Source organism: Empidonax traillii, unplaced genomic scaffold (assembly GCF_003031625.1).
Source record: "Empidonax traillii isolate 1590-97213 ecotype Southwest subspecies unplaced genomic scaffold, ASM303162v1 scaffold266:size720578, whole genome shotgun sequence".
Classification (NCBI taxonomy): Eukaryota; Metazoa; Chordata; class Aves; order Passeriformes; family Tyrannidae; genus Empidonax; species Empidonax traillii.
Window position 1 is genome coordinate 542,355 of NW_020955459.1, and position 25,927 is coordinate 568,281.

At 34.6% G+C, this 25,927-nt stretch overlaps 1 protein-coding gene across 5 annotated transcripts in view; it reads right to left on the reverse strand.

Annotated features, from left to right (window-relative positions):
- The window catches only part of BRD1 (bromodomain containing 1), a 57,696-nt gene that overhangs the window by 19,827 nt on the left and 11,942 nt on the right, over nt 1-25,927 (reverse strand). For 3 of the 5 annotated variants that reach the window (XM_027889559.1, XM_027889560.1, XM_027889563.1), the window contains 6 exons: nt 18,741-18,897; nt 12,242-12,373; nt 9,920-10,048; nt 8,625-8,937; nt 7,593-7,853; nt 3,912-4,400 (listed from right to left, as the gene is read on the reverse strand). In XM_027889559.1, coding sequence (XP_027745360.1) covers nt 3,912-4,400; nt 7,593-7,853; nt 8,625-8,937; nt 9,920-10,048; nt 12,242-12,373; nt 18,741-18,897 — 1,481 coding nt within the window. The remainder of the gene's footprint in view (nt 1-3,911; nt 4,401-7,592; nt 7,854-8,624; nt 8,938-9,919; nt 10,049-12,241; nt 12,374-18,740; nt 18,898-25,927) is intronic. The other 2 variants (XM_027889561.1, XM_027889562.1) reach the window with 2 other exon arrangements.

Sequence of the window (25,927 nt, forward strand, 5' to 3'; positions counted from 1 at the left end):
GTGATCCATATTATAAATATTTGTTTACAACTATTTCAGTACCTTGACAAAACCTGCGTAGCTGGTAGCAAGAATACTAAGTAAATTATATGTTTCACTGAAATTTTCCATTACTGCTATTTGGTCAAGAAATAACAAAAACCCCATGTATTGCAGTATAATAATCACTATTTGAAGTCCTAAATCTACGATAAGTTAAAATGATTGCTTTAGCACAGTATATTTTAAATATTTGGTTTTCAATTAAAATAGAGAATATCAACACAGTAACTGGGAGTTACTAACCTAAAGCTACTATGAAAGCTTAAAGGTGACTGACCACAGCAAAACACATACATTTCACGTGAACTTAATCTAGCTTTTTGCAATGTTTAAAAGGTATTTTTAAAACAAAAACATGTTCCATTTGCTATCTTACTTATACACAACTGATAGAAGCACATGCTTTAATGGTCAGTAAAATCTCCCTTCTATCCATTAGTCAGTGTAATTTTTTCTCAGATAAAATAATTGCACCAACTATTTTCCTGGCAAAAAGGATTAATCTTTCTGACAAAAAAGCAAGGTAAGAACACAATGAGTATTTTGAAAAGGTCACTGAACTTGACATGCCCGACCTTCAAAAATCACACATCAATCTCTGGTCTGACCAAAGTTTCCTAAGTAAAAATAACCTGTCTTCTTTTTGAAATTGCCATATACCATGTGAAGCGAACCCAAGATACATCAAGTATGTACGGGAAATTTTTAAGCACATCTCTCCACTACGTAATTGTCAGTTTCCACACGATAACTACCAAGACAGATGTGCTCTGTCTGTGGTAATGCCCTAGTAGAGCACTAGGAAATTTAAATTACATTACACTATTGCTTCATATATTTTAGAAGTTCATATATAAAAGGAGGTCAGAGTATTAAAGTGAACTGCTTTTAGTCCCCTTTGAAGCTTGTCATATTGTTCAATAGTTCACTATTTCTGAAAAAAGCTAGCATTTCAATAATTTTTTTGTGTATGGAAGTCAACAACATATGGGACACCACAAAGTAGTGTCAGTGGACCCTGTATGTGTCTTTCTCAAAACTAACTGGCAAAAACACCAACCCCAACTGTATTTCAAGAAAGCATAATAAAAGCAGTCTAATTAAACAACAAAGTAGGTGAGATTTTACTAAACTAAATAAGCTTTAGAGTCTTCCTTTGAATCTCTTTATAGAAGAATACAGGAGTGACATGTAAGGGAGAAACACGGAGGAGAGTGAGTACAGTGAGGGACAGAAACTACAAGTAACACCAAGTAACTTAAGTAACACCAAAAAAACCCACATTGGTTATGAACAGGTAAGAAAGAGAAAAAAGATGTGACAGCACAGCTCTCCACCACTTAAAAATTTCAATGCTTTGCATATTAAGCAAAGTCTTCTTTTAAAACTTTTTCCATATCCAGTAGAATTGAAGATATTTAACATTCATACCAGTCAAAGAAAAGTGTGCAAAAATAATTAATTTTCCACTACAGGAATTGCTCATGAAGTTGTTAACTCACAAGAATGCACACAACAAGGCTGAAGCATGCTTTTTTCTACGATTGGATGGCTTTGGAGGAAAAGGCTCATGATGGCTGGATTTTAGCGAATGAAAATATTTTTAGCTATAGCATTACATTAAATTTTGTAAAAATAGCCAAATAGAAAAAATACATTACTGTATACACAATCAAGTGCATTTTTACCAAAACACAGAGATCTGCATGAATCAACAACAGCTGCATACACAAACCAACAAAACTGGGTTTAAAAATTGGAAAGCATTTGAGGTTTGTGCTGGTTTCCTGCTGAATTGTAACTCAAAGCAGTTGCCAACTGCAAATTGCTTAAATTATTGTGGAGACACAAATTTGAAAATAACACAAGGAATAAAATTTCCAATGTGAAAGCAAAATGTTTGGCTGCAAACAGGAAAACAAATCACAGGAATATGATCAAAAAAGCTGACATATCTGTATGAACTGTATATGCTTAAAAAACAGGATACTACTAAAGAATACCTAGAACATTTTCGGGTGAATATTAATTGGCTAAACTTTTCAATTCATACACATAGTCTCTTCATGAACAAGAAAAAATCTAAACTATAAATACCCTGAGTATTAGTTCTGCATAAATTTAATCCTGTATGTATCTTCACTAGATTCAGGAAGAGACTACATATTTTTGTTTTAAAGTAAGAATTAAAAAACCCTTTAATATTTGGATTTTACTCCTGTAACTGTGTTGTTTGTTTTGATGACAATCAAAACTATATTTGACCCACATACATCTAAATCCAGAGAGAGAAAAGGAACAAAACATATTCAGAAATCCGATTTTGTTTTTGTTGTTTTTCTTATAAAATGAAACAAAACAAAACAAACCTTTTTTTCTTCAAAGAAACAATTCACAGTGTTTAACATGAAAATTTCAAAAAATTAGAAATAATGAGTGATCTAGCACAAAATGTTTCACTGTGTGTGTGTTAAAATGAAATCTGTATACAGATACATAATGAAATTATCCAGACTACAGACTGGCAAATAAGAATATTTGGAAACCAAAGCTTTTTATATTACAGATTAAGTAATCTTTCTTAATATCACACTACCTTCACTTTGTTCCTACTTCAGAACTAAAGTACCAGATCAAATCTGCATACTCTTTCCAAGATGGCATGACAAAGAATGGAAGGTGGGGCTTTCCAAAGAAGCAAAACAAACCTCCAAAAATATAAATGAAAGACACTTCCCTCCACTAGATCTTAACAATTTCTCATGCTCACTCGACCATTCAACCAACAAGCACCACCCCACATCCTAAAAAATCCCACAGGTCAAACAAAACAAAAAAGAGAAGAAATTACCTAAAAACCAACCAAACTCCCCTTCTTAAACACACACACACACATGAACTCTCCAGCTTTTGGAGCACATCTTCACAATGAATATTTAAACTGAATTCCTCTCTCTTTCAACCAAAGACACAAAAAGCCCACATGCTATTTTCATACCTGCATACGGGTTACCAACAGGACAATGAAACAGAGTATTTGTTTCAAAGGTAATATAAAAGTCATAGTAATGGCCATGGATGACATTAAGGAGATATGCTTCAGTAACTTCCTTATGTTGCTTTTCTTTCTCAAAGCTTTTGTACAAACTTCTCAAATAAGTAGAACTACATTTTGCTAAGAAAGGGTGTAATTAATGTCTTGAGCTGTTCTATACCTAATGTATCAAGATAATGTTCTCTTTAAAATGTTCTTTAAAAAAGTCCCATTAAGAGCATAATCTTACTCTTCAATTCTTCAACTTTATTTTAAGTGTACAGACTAAAGAAAAAGCCACAAGAAGTGTAATTTGTCATTATACCTTGGAATTTTAATACTTCCCTAAAACACATGGATATACAAAGCCCATCATACACAGTCATCAGAATCATAATGTGAAGATATGCTCAGAGTAACAATACAGCAAAATGAAGTCACACAGAACATGTATTTTAAAATCAAGGCCCTGCTTATAAGAGTTCTAGTTTTGGCACATGTGTGAATCCCATGTAATTTAATAGGGAATTTGCAGAAAACCAGTTGATTCATCTTTCCTACTGGTTTCAACAAAAGGAAATAAAAATTTCACCCCTCTATATGTGTAATCTTGAAAACTGCATCACAAAACCAAAGAACCAAAACTTGGTTCAGTAAAGTCTAATTGTATAGGGCTAACACAAAAATGAATCTGTAATTTTCTGAACTCAACTATGAGGAAAACCTGTTCTAAGTGCTAAAATATGAAGATTAACAATCACATGTACGTAAAGAAAATAACAGGTATGTTAACTTTCCAGATGCATCCATTCAAATAAGTTTTGTAAACATTTACCTGTATCCAAGCGCTTTACAGGGGACTCATCATCAACCTCAGAATCTCCACATGCACTCCTTGATCTTTTCCTTGGGTGCAGAAGTGTCTCCAACCTTGGAAGGACTACAGACAAAAAGGTTTTGGTCCCTAGCTGTGGAGAAGTTGGCTGGGTTTCAGTGTTCTTTGCAGACTTTTGGGGGCTTATACTTTTCGATTTGCAGAAGAGAATGGATGTACGTCTGTTTACATCAGTTGATGACTCAGCTACAGCAGAAACAGTCGACTCATTGAGATTACTGTCAAGTAAGTGTTCTGGAGTGTGTCCATTTATTTCTTTCTGAATGGAAGTGCTATATAATTCATTATCAAATTTTACTCTTTTGTAAAGCTTACTCTGCTCTGGATTGAGTTCTACTGGTTTGAGGGTTGGTGGTTCTGAATTAGTCTCCAAGTTTGAAGGAAGAGGTAATGCATCTGATGGTTCAAGTTTAGGGGGAGATTTATCTCCTGAAAAAATTATAAATAGAGTGTGATTTTTGAAAACTTGTAGTTATAAAGTCTATTATAAAACTCACTATAAATGTGCAGCCCACCAAATAAATTGTTGTCTGGAAACAAAGCATAACATTTAAAACAAAACTGGTCTAGCAACAATCTCTCCTAGTTAGTAATTCCTACTTTTATATTGGGAACGTAATAGGGGTAGAAAAGTAGGTATTTATAGTTGGTGTTAACAATTTATACCTGGATAAATACTTCTTACTTCTCATGCAGTTGTGTTAGTTTCATTAACTAAAAACTACACAATCTATTTTTTATTAGAAAGTTGGGGTGGTGGATGATTATCTGTTAAATGCAATTACACTGCCATTCAAGTAAAATCTTTGATAATTTTATCTATTTCACCCTATCAATATTCACCTTACCGGCCTAGGAAAAATTTTACCACAATGAGAAAAAAAAAGTATTTTTAACCTGATGTACTACAGTGAGCTAAAATGTGTTGAAAAATCTACTGGAAGGCAAGATTTGTAAAGCTTGCTTTACAGGCATGGTTAGAAGTTTTATCTACCTAAAAGAAAAAGAAATAATGGAGGAGGGGAAAAAAAGACCCCCAAAATCTTACAGGTTGATTAGCCACTAGTTGACAAATACACACTTGACAATTCAGATCTGATAGGAGAAATCAGAAAAGCCACCCTCTACTATTTTTTCTCTAGCACCCCCCACCCCGCCACCATTTATTTTAACATGATTGTGTCCCAGTCAGTTCCACTACATCCGTGCTAGAAGAAGACAATGGAGATATAACTGCGAGTGAATAAAAGTAATTTCAATTTTTCATCCCAAGTCACGGGAAAGAAAATAAACATTCTGCTATCGCAGCATGCCTGAATACAAATAGAATGATGTCCTAACCCATAATTATCAACTCAGAAAGACGTTAAAACCTTTCTAGCTTCCAAAAGAGTCTTTTGAAATATATGAAAGGAAATATTTATTCTAGAGTAACTGTATGAGACCAACATACTATTTACGCTATCGCATAAAATACTTAAAATTCAATGAATTTTTCTACCACATGAAAAAAAGTATAAAACCCCCCAGTATTCAAGTCCTCTATTTGCAGGGGATATGTCTATATTGTTTCAGTTTTGGCCCAGCTATGTTTACTTGGAAATCAATGAAGTCTAAGTGCAAGAAAATCTCAACCCTGTTGTTTAAGGTTTAATCAACAATAGCATAGTTAATAATAAAAATACGTATTTTTAAAATGCAGCATGACGGTGCTCATGTAATTTGATGGCACACAAGTATTAGAATTGGTAACTAGTACTTCAGGAAGATAGTAGAATAAAATGTACAGTCAGATAAGCACATTTAAAGTATCACTATTTTAAAAAGCCTGTAGCTTAGAACAGTCCAAGATGACTGTTCTTTGTGAACAAATTCTGATTGTCTTAAAATTAACTAGAAAATATTCACAAAAAGATTTAAGAACATAAAACCACCTGAGAATGCTTCAGCCAATAAAACCTAAATTTCATGTGATTACTCTGGTACCATCATTTTTCACATGATCGAAGACTGAAAACAAAATTGCAAGGGGGTAATTCACAGCGCTTCCAAAGTCAGCTCCAGTACAGACCCTGGGCACACTATTCTTCTACATTCCTCATCTATTTTTGGCAATTTGTTTTCTTTACTCCTCTAAGTAACTTCTATGTGAGAAATGGAATTTGAACTAATTAATATTATTCCTCACTAGATCAGAACTATAAAAACAATGCCAATCAACCCTACATCAAGCTTTTCATTATGTTTTGTTTAAAAAGCATACTGTAAATACAAGAAAACTGTTACTGCTCACTTTGGACTAATTTTTGGTAAACAGTTGGAGTGAAAGGCTGTGACATAAAAATGTTAAGCTACAAGTAAAACAAGTTAGTGTATTCGTTAGCTGTCAAAATTACAATCCTAAAGAACTGTATTGTATCATCATCACCTGACTAAAAAACCCATAAAATTAAAAAAAAAAGGGATCATTAAACATTCTGAGAATACTTAAAGCCTCAGAACAAGATAATATGCCAATTCATGGAAGCTTTTTCTATCCTTATTCAAATCTCAAGGAAATTATATGTTTCAAAAGTGTTCTCTTAGCTACACTAAGAACTAAACACTACATTGCTGTTTGAATGGCAGTTAAGGACAGTCATTTTATTGACTTCATCTTCTAAAATTTTTTGATAGCATCAAGTTGCAACAGATAGAGACTGTTTTATTTATTACCATGCTTCCACTTTCCCTCGAGCTCTTTCCTCCTCCTATTCAATGCACTTATTCAAAATGAAATACATCTCTAACTCTCCTAAAGAAAAAGTTTCATTTTTCAGAGGTGACCATGAAACAAACTCAATAGAACTTTTTTTTTTGAGACAGATTTTCTTGCATCATTTAAAAATTAATAATAAAGACCTAAGAAATTCCTTTTAAAGCCAAAAATGCGAATTATGATATTCAATTGAAATATGAAGTTTCTAGCACATTGCTATCATTAAAATCAATGGCAATCAGCCAAGAGTAGATACAGTTCTGAGACAAATGTTTTGAGGAGGAAGAGAACCAAAAGGGGAAGAGCTGGGTAGGTATGACTGACTTGATTCTATAACATGAAGAGTATTAAGTCTTATCAATATTTAGCTTTAGATAAATAAATAAAAAAATAAATAAATCAGCCAACCCCAAACCTACCCACCCTCCTCCCAAGAGTCTGGAGTAAAAAGACAGTACAACAGTTAGAGTTTTCATTACTATTGACCTGGGCTCACATGTTCCCCAATACATATTTTGCATTCAAGTGTATTTCCAAAAGTACAAAGATATTTTCTTCAAGCATTTCCAATTGTTTTTCGTGTGAGATTGTTTGCACTTTCATTTCTCAACACCTATACTTTTAAAAGCCTTACTATAGTGAAAAATAACAGAGGGAATTTTTTTTAAGAAGATCATTCTATTCTTATAATATTTGTTGGGATTAAGTAGACATTTGCATATTTTAAATGCATATTTTTGACTTAAAATAAGTATTTTAAATTTAAAATTAATATTCACTTATTAAACTCTTTAATTCACAATATTTATTCTGACTGAAGAGGCTCAGAACAGCACTCATTTAAACCTGGTTTACAATCTTACCTTCTTCTTCTCCATCTTGTTCTATTGCTGCACTTTCTTCTTCAAAACTTCCAATACCTGATTCTATTTGAGGAGCTTGGTTGTGTTGCTGACTTAATTTGTTGCGAATAATGCTGATTTCTTTCTTTAATAGCTTTGCTCTTTTGCTCCTTGACCCACTGGATTTCATTGCACAGGTCAGATCAAGTTTTTCTAGCAACTCTCTCAGCTGTTCTTCCAAGGACATATGCGCTCTGTTTGCAGGATTCAGTAACCTATCCACTGAAGTCAAAACACGCACAATTGCAAATATATTAGCATTTCCCAGAATATTTCCCAGAGCAATAATACCAACAGGAGAAAAAAAAAAAGTAGAATTCACATGACGAAATAAAAAGATATTGTCAAAAAGCTACTTAGATTACAGCCAGAAATGTTGAAATTAATTCCTACTATATATTTACTATTCTTAATCAGCATTTTGCTCAAAAAAACTAAGTAACAGAGCAAAGAGTTAAAAGGTCAGAATGAAGACATAATTATTCCTTACACCACAATAGGCAAGTTCCCTCTTGTAAAAGAGAAGGACAAAATTACGGTTATAAAAGAAATGTGTTAAATATTCTCCTTCACTGCCAAAACCTCAGAAAACTGATGTGTATGTCAAAAGAATAAATTTTAAATCCTACTATTACAAACGTGCTTTGTTTTTTAATTGAGTAGATTATTTAAGAACATGCCGAAGTTTATAAGCACTTTCCGTGACTTAAAAGCATATACAATCATGTGAAAGAGAGCATTCGGTTTAAAAATCTTTTCCATGTAAGTTTTTAAATTAGGTTCTAACATTGCCAAAATCAGAACCTGGGTAACACTGATTTCTAAGGACAAATCTACTAAAATAGAAACACCAGAATCTTTCTAGAACTATTTTTAATAGGAAAGTAGGGAATCTAGTCAGCAAACAGCAACAAACCTAAATGTGTATGGAATGTACATGCCATATGTAATGAAAAAAATGCAACTTTTAAAAATAATCAGTAAACATCTTACCATCTTCCCAAGAGAAAGGCTGGGGTGTCTCAAGTTTAGGCCGTTCAGGTAAGTGCATTCCAGTTTCATTATTGTAACCAATTCCTTCAGCATCTCGCCTAGCTTGCCTGAGAACTACACCTCCTTGATCTCTTAACCGCACTGCAGCTCTATAAAATATTGTGTCTTTTGCATTGTATTTCATACAGTTATCTATGATAAGATTGAAGTCTTCTTCAAACTCACTGAGGTTTTTATAGCCTTGAGCATCTAACCGTTTTCGCATAGTAGAGAAATCCATAGGATGTTTAATATGATCCAAATAGTCCGGAACCTTTGAACAAATATTTAAAACACAAATGGGTAAAATTGTCTTATTACAGATAAAGTAATATTAATTAACTGATACACATTCTAAACATATTTTCCAATACTTCAATGTAAAAAATTCAAAATATCTAGGATTGTACATTGTGATATTGCAAATATTTGCATCCCAACAGATGTTTACATACTACAAGATTCTGCACTTTGGGTAACAAGTTTGACCTTTACTAAGAGATGCTGAAACAGTATGTTTCTAGAATTCTGTGGTTTTATGTACCTCTTCTCCCAGGCAACTAGTGACAGGCCAAGGAGAAATGGCCTCTAGTTGTACCAGGGGCAGTTCAGCATATCAGGAAAATTTTCATCACTGAAAGGGTGGTTAAGCATTAGAACAGGCTCCCCAGGGAAGTGGTAGAGTCACCATCGCTGGAAGTGTTCAAAACAAGTGGATGAGGCACTTTGCAATACGGTTTAGTGGGCATGATGGTATTAGGTCAAAGGTTGCACTCGATCTTGGAGGTCTTTTCCAATCTTAATGATTCTATGATTCTTTCTATAATAAACAGATGTCTACACAGTATCTACACATACATCCATTTAATTTATATAGACATGTCTACATGTTTTGTACACACATCTACATGTTGTATATGTACATATTCACATACTCTGTCTAGTTTCACCTGCAAATAGGAACACAGTATCAACATTTCAGTTTTTGATACCCTTAGAGTTTGCTTCATCAAAATTATCTTATTGCAAAATATCAATATGTATGCATCGTTCCATACAAGTATTTTCCAGATATTATTTTGGTATATAAACAATAAAAGGCTTTCATAGCTGTAAACCATAACTCACAATGTAAATTATCAGAATAAAGATTAAAAGATAATACTGCTTCCAACCCTGTATGCAATGACTTGTTTCTTGCACTTAAGTGCCACCAACGGATATGTAAACATCAGGAAACACAGCTGCAAACACACCTCTTTAAGGTTCACCGGCTGAGCAAATATACGAGCAGAATCCTTTTCCTGCAGCTGATCCAGAACTGATCGCAGAAGTACAGTGAATGGAGTAAGCCTAAGTTCCATAGCAACCTGCTCAATCTTGACCTAAAGAAGTAACAATTATCCAATTGAGCATTTTTCATTAACATACTGTATTAAAGTTGTTTTGCAGCAACTGTATAATACTTTAAATATGAAATAAAACATAAATTTAAGTAAATGAGTTCAATATTACTTTCAGTATCATCAGTTGGCATTTGTCTGACATTTGATTTGTTTTCCTTATAAAATCATCAGCTGAAAACCTCTCATTCCCTCAGCTTCCCAGAACTCAAGTCTGTATTTTATGTATAAGAATTTTGTTCCACTTTTTGTTCCACTTCTCTTCCTTGAAAAGATGTTAAATAAGAATAGCTTCACAATTTACCAACAATGTGAAAAATATTAAGAATTTAAAGGTAATATGTTTATAATTAAATTTTAGTTGTACTGCTATGTTCAAAGTTTAAGTAAAGAATCTGATGAGCATTTATATGCTATATAAGAGTAGAACAAAGAGTAATTGGAAAGACAACATTTTATGTAAATTCCAAGAAAATAATTTTAAAAAAACAGCATCAACATCAAATACTTGAACATCCTTCAGAATTTTCAGTGTTTCTGACAATATTTCATCTCCTCTGTAGCTTAATTTTCAGGTCATTTAAAGAATTACCATCATTGAATGGTGTTTTTATAAATAAGGACCATTAAAAATCTCTAAGTGCAAATATTTTGCTTTTAAGGTTTTCATATAAAATCTTATCTTTCAGCATTATCATTTCCTTTAATCTCTTCTCCTGGTAATGTTAACTTTAGAATACCATAGGACTTAAAATGCAGCTTCTTTTTCTGGCGACAGAAGAATAAAAGTGCAACTTCATAGAATCACATGTACTGGGAAAGCCTGAAGAGATCAAATTTTCTACACTTCCTCAGAAACCAACTGTCTTTACAAGTCTAATAGAACAGACTGTTAAATAATTTCTCTGCACCAATGCACACAGCATGAGCAACAAACAGGAGGAGCTGGAGGCCACTGTGCTGCTAGAGAGCTACAACCCAGTTGCCACTATTGGAACTTGGTGGGACGCATTCCATGACTGGAGTGCGACTACTGGTGGCTACAGCAGTAAGGAAGACGGGGCAGAGGGGTTGTCCTCTACATCTACAGATGTGGAGAGTTGCCTCTGAAGAAAAGCAACAACTAGGTTGAAAGCATAGATGTCAAGGTGACAGAGGGAACCCTGTGGTTGGCCTTTATTTCAGATCTAGGGGAACCTATTGACAAAGTCTTCTTGTTCCAGCTACAGGAGGCATCGCGCTCAAAGGCTCTTGTTCTGATGGGGACTTCAACTACCCTGACATCTGTTGAGGCAACCCCAGGTAACAATACCAGTTGGGGGATGAACACATCGAGTGAAGCCCTGTCGAGAAGGACTTGAGGGTACTGGTGGATGAAAACCTCAACATGAGCTGGCAGTGTGCACTTGCAGCCCAGAAAGCCAATTGTATCCTGGGCTGAATCAAAAGAAGTGTGGTCAGCAGGTTTAGGGAGGTGACGCTGCCCCTCTACTCTGCCCTCCTGGAGTACTGAATCCAGCTCTGGGGCCCCCAAGATAAGAAGAGCATGACACTGTTCGAGTGAATCCAGAGGAGGGTCACAAATAGGATCAGAGGACTGGAGCTCTGCTCTGAAAAAAGGCTAAGAGAAGTGGGATTGTTCAGCCTGGAGAAGGCCCTGGAGAGACCTCACTGCAGCCAAACGGGGTTCATAAGGTGGGGACAAACTGATTAGTAGGGCCTGTAGTGACAGGACAAGGGGTAACAATTTTAAACTAAAAGAGGGCAGATTCAGACTCAATGCAAAGAGTAATTATTTATTTGTTTTTTTTTTTTTTAATGAGGGTGAGGCACTGGAACAGGTGAGCCAGTGAGGAGGTAGATGCCTTCTCCCTGGGAAAATTAAAGGTTAGGTTGGATGAGGCTTTGAGCAACCTGATCTAATTGAAGATGTCCCTGTTCATTAAAGAGGGGTTGGACTAGATGATCTTTAAGGTCCCTTCCAACCCAAGCCATTCTATGACTCTACAAAAATTTCATGTATTTTAAACAGTTTGACTGCATGCAGGCACATACGTTCCTTGCCCCTACATCAGGATTAAAAGACAGCAGTCCTTCTACTGAAAACCATGCGTGAAAATATTTAAATTATTTCCTTCAGAAAAGTCTCACCAAATTAAAAGGTGCTCCATTTACCTGTTCTCTTTTTAATTTTTCACGCTTACGTATAAGTTCTATCAATAAACGTGCTCTTTCAAGATCGTGGCGCAGCCTCTGCCAGTACTTCAATTTTTCTTTTAAGGCTTGCATTTCTTCATCATCTTCTCTCTAAGACAGGAATCAAAAAAGTTTTCATGAAATGAAAAATGCGTACCTCTTTTTATAAGATAGGTTTATATAATTACAGAATGTAGGCACATGAAGGGAGAAACTACTGTCTTATATGGCACTTGGTCATAAGCTTCAAAACAAAACTGAAACAAAAGAAAACCTCTGGTCAGGGTATCATTAAAGTTTCTCAGGGGTCTATCTGAAATCAAAATCTGTAAACTGGAGAGCATTCCTATGGTGACAGCTATTTATATGAGAAGGAGGAATACAGTAAACAGCAACTCACAAAGATAACAAGCTGCAAAATACAATATGGCATTTTCGCATCAAAATTCAAACCAGGAAAACAACATCAGTTTCTTCAGAAACTCCAGCCTGGTAGAAAAAAATTATTCTTGTGGTCAACACAGTCCACCTTCCCCACACCCAGCAGAATTAGGACACACTTGTAAGAGAACAAAATCATTATGGCTTCTGAACAGAGGAGATGAAAAGCTTTTTATTAGATAATACAGTGACTTCAAAGAGTACTGCAGATTAGTAACGCAGTAATAGAACCTTTCAGAGAATGGATGACAATTTAATTTACACATTTTAAAGAGTAAGTAATGTTTAAACACTTGCAGTATTTAGTTTGATTTGTACATAAAAAACCCAGAGCATTTCTTGTTACTATTTTTTATAAGGAAAAAGGAAAATATTGTAAAAACTGCACATAGAATTCAAATGGTATTGACAATTCACCAGATATGAGGACAAAAACAAACAGAAGTCTTGATATCAATACCAAGTACACAAAAGAAACATCTGCTTTGGAATATTATTATTATTACATTTAAAAAATGAGTATTTCATAAAAGAGTCTCTGAAAGATATCCAAAACATTGTATGCCTGTTGGTAACTTGCATAATGCAACACACTTGAAAAGTAATCTTTGTGGGGGGGATTTAAAAGCTAAAATGAAAACAATAAATTCCAAAAGTTATAAAAAACAGAAGACAGAGGAATAAAGAAAAGTGACTAAGCAGATGAACAATAAACAACATTACAAATTATTACAGTGAAAGCAATAACCTCCTAGAGAAAGACAATTTAGAAGTACCAGAGGTCCTCTAAAGGAACCTTGTACAATTTTTCAGACAGAAGGCTTAAAAAATTGCAAAAAACGGCAGCTTAAAAACATTACCTAATATATTTACCAGAGTTATGATTCTATCATGTGTATCATATTTTATTGCTTTATATACTTCATAAAAGTAAAGACAAGTACACATAAAAGCTACAAAATTAGTTTTATTCAAATCTCTGATTTCACTGAAGTTGAAAATCCTTAACTATCAATTATTAGAATATAGCAATACAAAAACAACAGTTTGTTCCTCTTTTCAGTAAGAGAAAAACCCTAAACTCAAAAAACAACAACAAAAAAACCCAAAACACACCAAAAAACCTCAGTCTAAAAATATGAGAGAGAAACTTCTAGTTCCCTTTCCTCATGACTACTACAACTGAAAGTTATAATTTCTTTTAAAGAGTTAAATCTTGATGTAGACAATAATTTAACTGTCTGGGGTCAAAATAGTTCAAAGTAAACTCTAACAGAAAATTAATATGCACATTTCCAATTCCTTAAAATTCTCAGAGACTCACTGGAAAAGCAAGTCTATGCTGCCACTAATTGCTGTTCTCCTACACCCCTTCGAGTACAAATTCCATGTGTGCAAAAGCAACCGAACTCTTAACTGACATAGCTATACTATTTTTTTCAGTTCTACTGTTTTTCAGGGCCAAAATTAACTTGTGGTGATTGCCAGAAGTGGAAGGTTTGTCTTCCCTTTGCTTGCAAACGTTCAGAGTCGTTCTTTTTCCCTGTATAACTGTACAATTTATGGAATGCAATTTTGGAACTGGGGAACTGAGCCTGCTTTTTAAAAGCTCAGTCAACAAAACCATACTAGCTTTAGGGTGGGTCAGGAAATTTTAATACAGAAAGAAAAAAACGTTACAGCAGGCCTTAGGGTAGTTCATTTGACACTTAAAAAGAATTTTTTTACTTGGATCAGTTGTTTGATCAATTTCATTCCATAAAATAGGCACATCCGCCTAAATCTGCAGATGCAACACGAAGTATCAAGAGCACCCTGTTTGCCTTTTTTTAGTGCACACTTTTCACTCCTCTCCTGCATGTCATTCCACCTTGGGGGTTAATAGCAAGCCTCCAAATTTTTGACACTTCTATGCAAAGTTATGTTGGCAGACTGTAGCTAAGATAACCCTCCTTTGCCCTAACCTATTTATTATCTGACATACAACATATAGCTTAATTAAATTAAAAGACAGAGGCAAGCTGAAAAGAGCACTGGTTTTCAACACTCAACCAGTAAAAACTTAAGATACAAAGAGTTCCTCTCAAAGTTTTTAGCTTTCTGAAACAGAAACTTTCCGGTAAAGAGTTCATCTTCTTCCAAGTCTTTTTTCCCATAACTGTCCTGAAAGCCAGGAAGCTTCATCTGGCTAATGACACAATTTATAAAGAAATTCTTGTTCAGAGAGGGACTCATAATCAGGAACTGTACTGATAGGACAAGGAATATTGAGTTCAAACTGAAAGAAGGGAAATTTAAATTAGATATTAAGAAAAAATTCTTTACTGTGGGGGTAGCGAGGCACCGGAACAGGCTGTGCAGAGAATCTGTGGATACCCCACCCCAGCAGTGTTCAAGGCCAGGTTGGATGGGGCACTGAGCAACCTGGTCTAGGGAAAGGTTTCCTTGCCCATGGCAGGGGAGTTGGAGTTAAAAGATCTTTTAGGTCCCTTCCAACCCATTCTTTGATTCTAGGATTTTTTGATGGACTTAGTTCTTGCTGAACGTAGTATTATCTAGCAAAGCTAACACTTACACATTTATTAATACTGAGGGAAAAACTTCTAAGTCTACACACAGAAAATGCAATAAGTGAGAAATGGTCTCACCAGGAATATGCTACCAGTCTCTGCATACTGTCAGTAATATTGTAGCAGCACATCCCTCCTTATGCTGTATGTCAATAGATCAAAACAGCCTCACTCCTTACGGAGACTGTAACTTCATATAAAGCAAACAAATATAGAATTACAGTAATGAAACTGGACCTTGAGCAATACAATTAGTTCTATTAAGACTCTCTGCCAATCAGTCAAAAAAATTTAGTTGGTTGCACCCTGCGTTCTTACTGAAATCTTCAGTGCAGGTATGACCTTAACTCACCAGCACCTTCTGCTTTATTTCTCCTAATTTTGCCTTTCTAACCAACCTCACTACAGAAGCAACAGGCTTCTACACTTAAATTTCATGCCTTATTTTTATTCAAGCATTTTTTAAGTACAGAAAAAAAGCTATAACAAATGGGGACATAAATTTATTAGGAGTATTCCAATACCTTTCCTGAATTTCTAGGTGGAGAGAGAAGTGAGAGTATAAAACATTCTCTCAGAGAATGTGCAGTTCCTGCACATGGTGAGGCAGTGTATATACACCAAGACCTTCTCTCCTGGTTGAGAATTGTTACTTGATATAAACATCACTTTCAAAAGCATATCAGAGCATTGAGCTCCGGAACACATTTATTTGAAAGTAAATATAAATCATGAAAGCCTCTCTCTTTGTCAAATTTGTTCCAGCCAACAAAGAGAAGGGATCAAACCCACATTCCACCAGGCATCTTGAAACCCTTTTCAGGGTTTTGGTTCCTCATAAAATTTCTTAACAGTTTAAATAACAATTAAAAAAAAAAAAATCTCCTCTGTATCTATCATCAGTGTTTATATTTCTTTAACTGATTGAAAACCTAGTTAGGTTTCTTGATATTCTGACCTCTCAAATAAAATAAGAATTTTCCCATCTGGATTGAAATAAACAAAACAGTCATCTCTACCTCAAAAACTCTGAGGCGTTTTCACAACAGCTATGCCACAGCTGTTTATTAAGGTCTTGATTATAATTTGGTTTATACTTAGGAGTAACAAAGATGACTAATGCATTAAATGCTTCACAGTTATGACTGCTTTAACAAATACAAATAGAAGGTGCTACGGAGAAGACACAATATCATACACAGGACACGTGCTACTCACTGAAAAGCACTCCCTACACATTTTTCATCAACAGAATCATTTAACATTAGCTCAGCCTGAAACTTGCTTTTTTCTTTTCAAAAGAATAGTCTCAGAAGTGCCCCAGTTTTTAACAGATCAATATAAATAGCTTCCAACTTATTTGGAAAATATTTTCATTATTTCCTTACTTATAAATCATTCTAAATTTAGGAAAAAAAAAAAGAAATAGTGTTTGTACTAAAGTGTAAAGAGGTAATGGAATTTTAAAAAGGTCCTATCTAAGGCCTATTTTGTTTTAATCAAACATCAATTATAACAATTGTTTTATTGTGGTAGTGACTATTTAAATATTTAGAGCTGTTGCAGCCAGTTGCATGCCATCTCACTATAAAACATACTTCCCAAAGACCAACTAGCATGTATAATTTTTTCAGACAATAACAACGGTCTATTTCTATACTGCCACAACAGCCCTACATTTCTGTACTGGACTGTACTATTTTTAAGGACTCAAGCTCATTTAAATAAAAGTTTATTATCCGAATAAATGAATTTCAACTATTATGAGGTAACTGCAAGGTTACACTCTTCAGAACAGAAATTTCTCACACAGAAGTAGAATATAAAATTATTTTACAGAAATTACAACCCAAAAAATAGTATCAAAATGGAGCAACACAGAAGCAATGAAAATAGATAAATAAGTGGTCAATTTATATTCAAAGTTAATTCCACCTAAAAGGAATCCACCTAAATGGAATTTAAGAATCCCAGCTATGAGGAAAGGCTGAGAGAGCTCGGACTATTTAGCCTAGAGGAGAAAAGGCGGGGGTGGGGGGGTAGAAATCTCACCAATGCACAAAAATACCTGAAGGAAAGATGCAAAGAAGACAGAGCCAGACTCCTATCAGTGGTGCCCAGTGACAGCACAAGAGGCAATGGGCACTAAGTGAGAACGGACATCAGATTAGAAACACTTATATTGTTTAATTTTGTTTTTTTAAACTCTGAAGGTGACCACAGGCTATCCAAAGAGATCGTGGCATTTCCACCCTTAGAGATATGCAAAAGTCAGCAGCACGTGGTGCCGGGCAACCTGTTCTAAGTGGCCCTGCTTAGAAGGGGGTTGTACCAGATGACTTCCAGAGGTTCTTTTCAACCTCATTTGTTCTAGGAATTACTAATTAGTTTTTCACATGAAAAGCTAAAAAAATACACATACAAACATGGCTGATCAAATAATTAGGAAGCGGTGTCGACAATGATATTTTTATAACACCAATAATGACTTAATCAGCAAACAGAAGTACAATTCCAACAAAAATCGCAGTTCAGCTTTAAAGGAGGAGGAGAATTTCAATTTAATACAAGCATATTATTATAAAATTAATTCCTAACTTTTAGAGGCTATTTTACAAGAACAATTCCACTGAAAGTCAAACACACAGAGAATGGAAAGAACACTACATATTCCATTCAGTTATAAAAAGGTAACTAGGATGCCCTATAACATGATGCATTAGCATTTCAAAGTCTACACACACAGACTCATATACACAATTCAGGAGTTTTAAATACTTTTTAAGCTACCCAGAGACTTGAAACCAAAACAACAGTTTATCAGTAGTCATTGTTTCGATGTTTTTCAGCACTTGACTGGTAAGTGTGTACAACTTTATAACCCATCCAGACAACCTGAAGCTAGGATGGGTCTCACTGGAAAAATGTATCAGCATAAATTTATGCTTGTCTACAATCCCACAATTTTGTCAAAGTGTAACTAAAAGTTGAAATATGTCTTTGAACTTCATCAACAACTTGCCTCTTGTTCTGTTATTACTGAATCTGGTGGGCAATAAGGATCTGAATTTGAAAACTGTAAATTAGCTAAGCCTTTACCTGTTTTTTTCGAATGTCAAATATGATATTTGCATTGCAGCTTTTGAATAATTTAAAATAACTTTTTTTTTATCTAACTCATAGCACATTGAGTAATGAGTTCCAGAAAACCACAATGCTAGTCAAAAAATAATGATATGACAGTTTTGATGACAGTATTTTTCTGAAACATTTAAGTAAAACAAAGGAAAAATCCATACAATTTTTTTTTAATATCTCAAAAATTAAAAAGTACTAGATAATTCCCAATTGCCAATAGAGGTAATAACACTTCACAATAAGGTAAATAATTTACTCAGTCCTGAATAAGAGAAAGTTTTTACTTTCTAGTTAATTTTTTACTCATAAGTAAAAAGTATGTCACGTACCTGTTGTGTGTTTCTTTGTGACTGTAAACTGGACTGCAGCCTTCTTAACAGTGGAACACCATTCCTAGACAGTCTTTTAAGCAACCAGTAACTGTGCGCTCGTTCAACAAAATGCTTCTTTCGCTGAATGGCCACCTGATTCATAATCTTATTTAATCTAAAACATGGAAAAACTGACATTGTATTTTTCACAGCAAAGCATAAAACGAATTTGTCTATACAAGTATAGAAGTTAAACATCAAATATATAAAACCTGTAAAACCAGAAGTAACCACAATGCTACTAATTTCTTTCGATAACATCCCTTCTGGTACAATTATTTCTGAGCAGTAAACTACAATCAAACACATCTGCTTGACCATGTAATTTCTACTAAATACATTAAGGTACTCCATGAAGCTAATGGGAATCAATTTTTTCACAATCATTATTTGAAGATCAATCCCAGATTAGCACTGAGATTAAAACTTTATATACATTTCAGAATAATTTTCCTATTGAAAATAAAATCAGAAATAAAGCTCTAAATCACTGTGACAGTCTTCAGATCATTTGTTGCCAACTACAAACAGAATTAGTAGTTTATTCTAAAGACAATATGTCTTCAAACTGTTTACATAAAAACATGCAGCAAAAGGCTTATCTTACTTATCTATTAATATCAATTTTTTGACAAATAAACAGAACAGAAAATGTAAACTACAAGAACAGTTATTATTTTACCCCACACATACAATGAAAACAGCACACAGAAAAGATACAAGTGAGGATGATAGTTAAGCAAAGCACCCAGACCAATTAATATTTTCTCCAAGTTTCCTTTTAACATATGCATATACTTTTGCATATACTCATTTCCAAATACTCTAGGAGAGCGCTATATGAACATCACACACAACAATATTGACTATTATTTTTCAAATAATGACGTTAGAATGTCCAAGTCTCACATGGCACTGGCCTCTCCAAATTTATATCCAAAAAAAGTTTATCTGAAACAGATCTTCAGCTCTCTGTGCCTACAGTATCTTAAAATCCCAGCCTAAAGAAAGTTTAAAAAAGTTAGTGGTTGTGTATGATAATGCAGGTATTTGCTACCAGCGCCAGCCCTTGCAAAACTAACACGAGATGCCCCAAGGCACCAACCACCTTTATTGTTACAGAGGTTGTTCTGTTATTTGGGGGCAGGGGTGAGTTGGAGAGAGAGATGGATGTAAAACAGTTACACAAAAGATAATAACAATAAAATCTGTTAATTCTTCACTCAGTATATTACTACACACAACAAAACTCTACAATCAGTAGTAGAGGGTTTATCAGATATTCTCCAATAAAATTTAATACTAAGCTAGGCAAATACTAATTCAGTAAGTGTCTGATTTGTAGAGCAGTTACATGAGATATTTAAGTAAAAATCACAAATGTATACAAATACTAGTATTTTGCTGCTTTTTTCCTTTTAATATTAGGAATAAAACAGTTTTGCAGGTAAGGATGAAAGTAAAGTAGTCAAATACCTAAACAAAATGTCAAGTCGTAAGTAAACCTTGGGTAAAACGATTTTTAAGAATGTCTGGAAACATTTTTTAGACAAACATACAAGTGAATCTACCCTGAGTTCACAAAAAGTCATCCATCCCTGGTGGGTTTTTGTGGGCTGTGTAGAAGATAAGGTGCAGTAGGTCTACTCAGTGCCACGCTAACTGTGGTTATAGAGAATTCAGTCACCACTGGGTAAAAGCAGAGTGAAGGTTTTCCTCAAAATACAATGCCATTGTATCTTTCGGTTCCTCAATGACATTGTTTTTTCAATTAATAACTAAGCCAGTTAGGCATTCTTAAAAATTTTAGCTTAACTAAAAGCTTAGAAAGCCTGCAGATGGACTTCAGACTGCCTTATAAGTCTTTCACTGGAGGGCAGATGCAGGCCCCAAAAAGATTTACTCAACGCAGAACAGATGTGACCATGTTAAACTTCAAACAACGTAATTACAATTAATTATGGAATGCAATCAAAATCAAGTAATTACTTTCACATCTCTTGGAAACAGTAAAACCTACTGAAACAAGTCGAAAAAAGCACAGCCAAATACAAACCTATTTGGAAAGATCAGAGAATCATAACATGAAGAAAAGTGTCTTGGCCTCATGCCCATCAGATGTGGCAAGACTAAGCAAACATCTTTAACTACAACTTTAAATACATTTGCCCATTCACATAATGAACTGATCTATTCACAGATAATTATAACAGTAAAGTGCTAAAATAAGAATAAGAAAGATGTTCACAGCAGATACTCTCCAACTTGAAAAATATAAATAAACAGAAGGTAATTTGGAGTGCAGAAACTACTTAACAAGGTGTTGGAAATTACTCCTCTCTGCCTTCCCTCCAAACAAAACCAAATACTGGCAGTTCTTATTTCATTTAGACACCACACACAGAGAGTGGCAACATACTTCTCAAAATACAGAGGTCTGAGACACTTCACATGGCAAGTATCTACAGAGCCTCTACACTATGAACTTACTGATGTAATGAAGAAGTCACATCTGCTGTTAGACCCTAACAATCACTAACTGGATCACAGTTTTTTAAACATCTTTTTGCTTAATTTGATCCTTCCAAGTAGACTCTTACTGTCCCAAAGGCTTTAAATTTTGACACACAATACAGCTGTTTAAGGGAAATGACACACCGCTGCTGTAGAACCCTAGAAGTAGCACACCCTGGGTATTGATTTTGAAGCTCCCACCCTTAATAGAGTTTGCTGTACATTTCAGTTCCTTCCCCCTCCACCAAGAGCAGGGAAAAAAAAATTATATATCTTTGAGGCAGGTAAGGGAGAGCTGTTTGAAGACTTTATCGGTTTTGCAATCCAGGATCTGACTTGCACAAGACAGGATTAATTGCTACACTATGCTGACAAATCCCCCATGCAGAGGCAAGGCTTATAGAACTTAAGGAACCTCCCAAAAACTACAAAACACCTCAGCAAAGTCATTTTTTTTCCTAAGATATCCATCTGCCCTAGAACCTTTTCCCAGTATAAGCACATCAGCAAAAAAACAGCTTTCTGTATTGTTTAAATTTCCAATGGCAAGTCAAGTATACCAAAAGTATTGGGAGAAAAACTCCATAATTTTTCCTCAACTTATCAGTTATATAAAATAAAGAGGAATTTTAAAATTCTTAAAAAGGTGCCTGTGTTCCCATGAAAATCAGTAACTGCTGCTATATAACTGGTCTCATAAAAGAAGCATTAGGCTTCAAGCTGATGACCACTGCAGCCTTTTGATGTTTTGGAAGTAGCAGTCATACTCACTCTTGTTTTCCTTTTTTTTAGAGCTACATACCAAAACTACACAGATGTCAACACATTTTTCAGAACTGTTTTATTCATGCGACAGCCAATTGAGAAAGCCGGTATTACTTCCCTTCCCTAGCCCTGCCTATATCTGACTGTAAACACTGGAGTGCACTACAAACACGATCTGGGGATATTGTACAATTCCCTGCTTGTCTTTAAACAGGGAAAGGTCTTTTTTCATCTGAACCTTTCAAATAGTGCCTACAGTCTCCTGCTCACACAGAGACATTTGATGGATAATCTACCCTGTGAAGGGGTGATACACTTAATGCACTGGTCAATGCCTTCAGACGAGCTGAATGTGTTACTCAGTCCTTGTTTCCTCACCTTTTATATAAATGCATAGAATCATTTTTGTCACTGTTAAGAGATGTGCTTCTCATATCAGCAATCTCACAGCTTCATTCTTCAACCCATGACTACCTTCCTCTCCCAGTTTCAGTTATATGTCCCTGTGGCAACTATGGCAACTGGTTACAGGCAAAAGTGAAACCAGTATTTTTGGTAACTAACAATGTAGCAGTTTAACTTAAGAAAGCCAATGAAATATAAACAGTCCTTTTTCTATTAATCATCCCTAACCACTCCACAGACCATACATGCTTTTTAACCTCAAAGCTACTGTTTCAGTATTACTGAATACATGAAGATTTCTGTAACATCTCTCCATACTTCAGTTTTTGAAATGTAAACTGGAGGGAACATTTCCTTGAGCAAGCATGTGATTTTTGACAGCATTCCCATAGTAACTCAGGCACAAGGAACTTAATGGGAAAATCTGTATTCATCAGATACCCACACTAAGATCAAGTACCCATTAAAACCAATTTTTAAACATGAACTAAACCTTCTATTGTAATTCCAGTACTTGTCCTGAGCCTCCAGTTCCATCAGTTTGTTAATTTTCATCTTCCTTTATCCAGCACAGTAGTATTAAATGTACATGCAAGACATCAAAACTGTATTATACTTTTACATTTCATTCAGTATCATTACAATTCCAGTTTCTCTTGACCTATGGCAATACCATAAACAATCAAATTATGTTCTACTTTACTGAGCAAATAAAATACCCCTATTTTACCGAAGATTGCAGATAGATTGCTAAAACCTGTCAGAACAAAACCTAAAAAAACCCCTCCTAAATTGAACAAGTTGCAACAAAGTAAACTAAGTTTCCAGAATGCTTGAATTTTCAAGCCTTGCTCAGCAAAGTTCCACAAATACCAAGATTCAGAGGAAGCAGGAAAGACAGAGAAATTGCCTATGAATAATTATGGTAATTCCAATGGCATGTAGCAGAAAAACAGAATAACAAGCTATGGAAGCATTTATTTATGGAATGGGAATTAACTCCGGAGCCTTACCAAGCATTCCTCCTCGCTCCAGCTTCTGAAGATCAGAAAGCCTGCTGGGACAGATGAAACTCTCCCTACTCTTCCCGTGCAAAACCTTTGGCATCAGTGCCAAACTCACCTTTCAATATACTTTTTTTTTTCTTTTAAACAGTGAAGAGACATGGTTTTGTTATTCCATCCCTCAATAAAAAATAAAACTGTTTCATCTCCACTTAAAAATAAAAAGAACTTAAACAAACAGTTCTGATCAACTTTAAAGACAACATATAAATTAATAACTATATAAAAATCAGAATCCATCTGCGTGTCTTTATTTCCTTTTGAAAAAGGGTAACACTCCTTTTGTATCAAGCAGAAGTCAGCTACATACCCAACGTGGTACCTATCAACTCCTGAGAAGACTGAAAACAATTTCATTTAAACTTCTGTGCAACACAAGTCTGCAGAATCCCCACATAACAAATACACACTCTCCTTATTATAACTACTGTCCAGATTTTATTCCTTTTTGTTCGTATGCTTTAAAACTCTAGCTATTGAATTTGCCTTTCTGTGCTTGGTTGAGTTCAACATTTTATCTACTGATACATCTTCTGAAGCCTGAAAGTCCCTCCAGGTTGCTATTCTTTATTCCACATTTACTGGTATTGAAATAGTATTTGATTTTGAGTGAACATGTAGGAAGCACTCTGTCTTGCTTCATGTGACTGTGAAACATTTATTTTTCTTCTTGAGCAAACAGCTTGTAAAATTTTGTTTGGATGGGAAAAGTAGAACACTGAACTTAAGAGGTAAGAAAATGCCGTGTTCTTTCAGTCAAATCTCTGTTAGTTATAACAGATTACCTTGCTTCTATTCTAATTACATTTGTGATGTTCCAAATCTTTGGACAAGGGGAAAAAACCCCAAAACAATAACAACAAACAAACAACAACAACAAAAACCCACTAAAACCAAAAACCATGGAAAAAACCCCACACCCTGTAACACTGGAAAACCTCAGAACCATCACATGCATAGATTTACTTCTGACACTTCCTATACATCTATAATGACTTTTTCTTAAAATTACTTAAAATATTTTCCTTTACTTCTTTTTTTTGTAGTAATCATAACCAGAAATGACTTTGAAATCTAATATCAAAAAGTTAAATTCACATCAGATATATAAATTAAAAATCACCTTCTGATCTGTAATAAAAGAAAACTCAGTAATTATCTATTAATTTTTGTGCACTCTGTAACTTGACCACTGAATAAAAAACTGCCAGGAGGCAGTTCTTCAGAAAATACATTCTGAAAACTATGTTTTTGGATAGCACAAGACACAATTGCCTTTAATTGCCACCCAAAAAAAACCCAAAAAATAACACTAATATAAATTCACACAACTGATGAAACTCAGTAGTTCTGAAAAATAAAATCACTCAAATCTTATTTTCATAAATGCATTATTACATATTTAATCATTATGGACCAAACCCCTTAGAATACACACAGAATACTAATGATATATGCATATTCCTATAACCATTTTATAAAAAGGGCATATTTAAATATGAGACAGCACTGGATTTTCTTTTTTTTTTTTTTTTTTTTTTTTTTTGCAGGACAGGGAAGAGGAATCACCCCTCAGACATCAACCATGTGACTTTTAATACCAGATATATACCAGTCTTTTTACTCCAAATCAAGATCTACTTTTACAACTTACTAAATAAGTCACTTTTTCCAGCGTACTAATTAATCCTGATTTAATAAGTCAGAGTCAAGACAAACTAGCTTCAAAATAAAATATCACTGAAGCAAAGCTACTGAATACCAGAGTAGCTCTCTTCTTGGTTTATGCAATATTATTGGGTTTTTTTAAGCGAAGAGATCAGGATGACATCAGCAGTAGTTTCTACATGTAAAACAAAGGTTTCAAAGTCAAACAATCTGACAAGAAATGCAAGTGGATTATAACTGCCAGCATCCCCGCCCACTTCACCCATGTGATTCTATCACCTAAGTATTAGGTACACCTAAGCATAGGTACAGTCACACATCATGCACTCCTGGAATTAAAATAAGTATTTTCACATGGTTTTGTGAATGTATACATACATGTATAGTCAAGGATAAGCAGCTAACAGACATTAATCTGGATTTATTCAGCTTCCAATTTCTTTGCAGTGCTGCCTCTAGCAGTATTTTTCAATGGCTTTTTTATGCTGAATTTTAAGCAGAATTTCTTAATCTTTCCCTCCCACTTAAAAACCTTTCTGAATGTATGAAAAACCCTAGAACACAGTAACCAAAAAACATTTAAAAGATCCCCAAAAGAACCCACAAGCCACATGTATGATTATGAAGCATCATCTGTGAATGCAGACTAACACTGTCCCAAAGACTTTGTAAATGTTCCTTTAGCCTTATATTGCATTTCATCCATTTCTGGTTATTTATTATTTATTT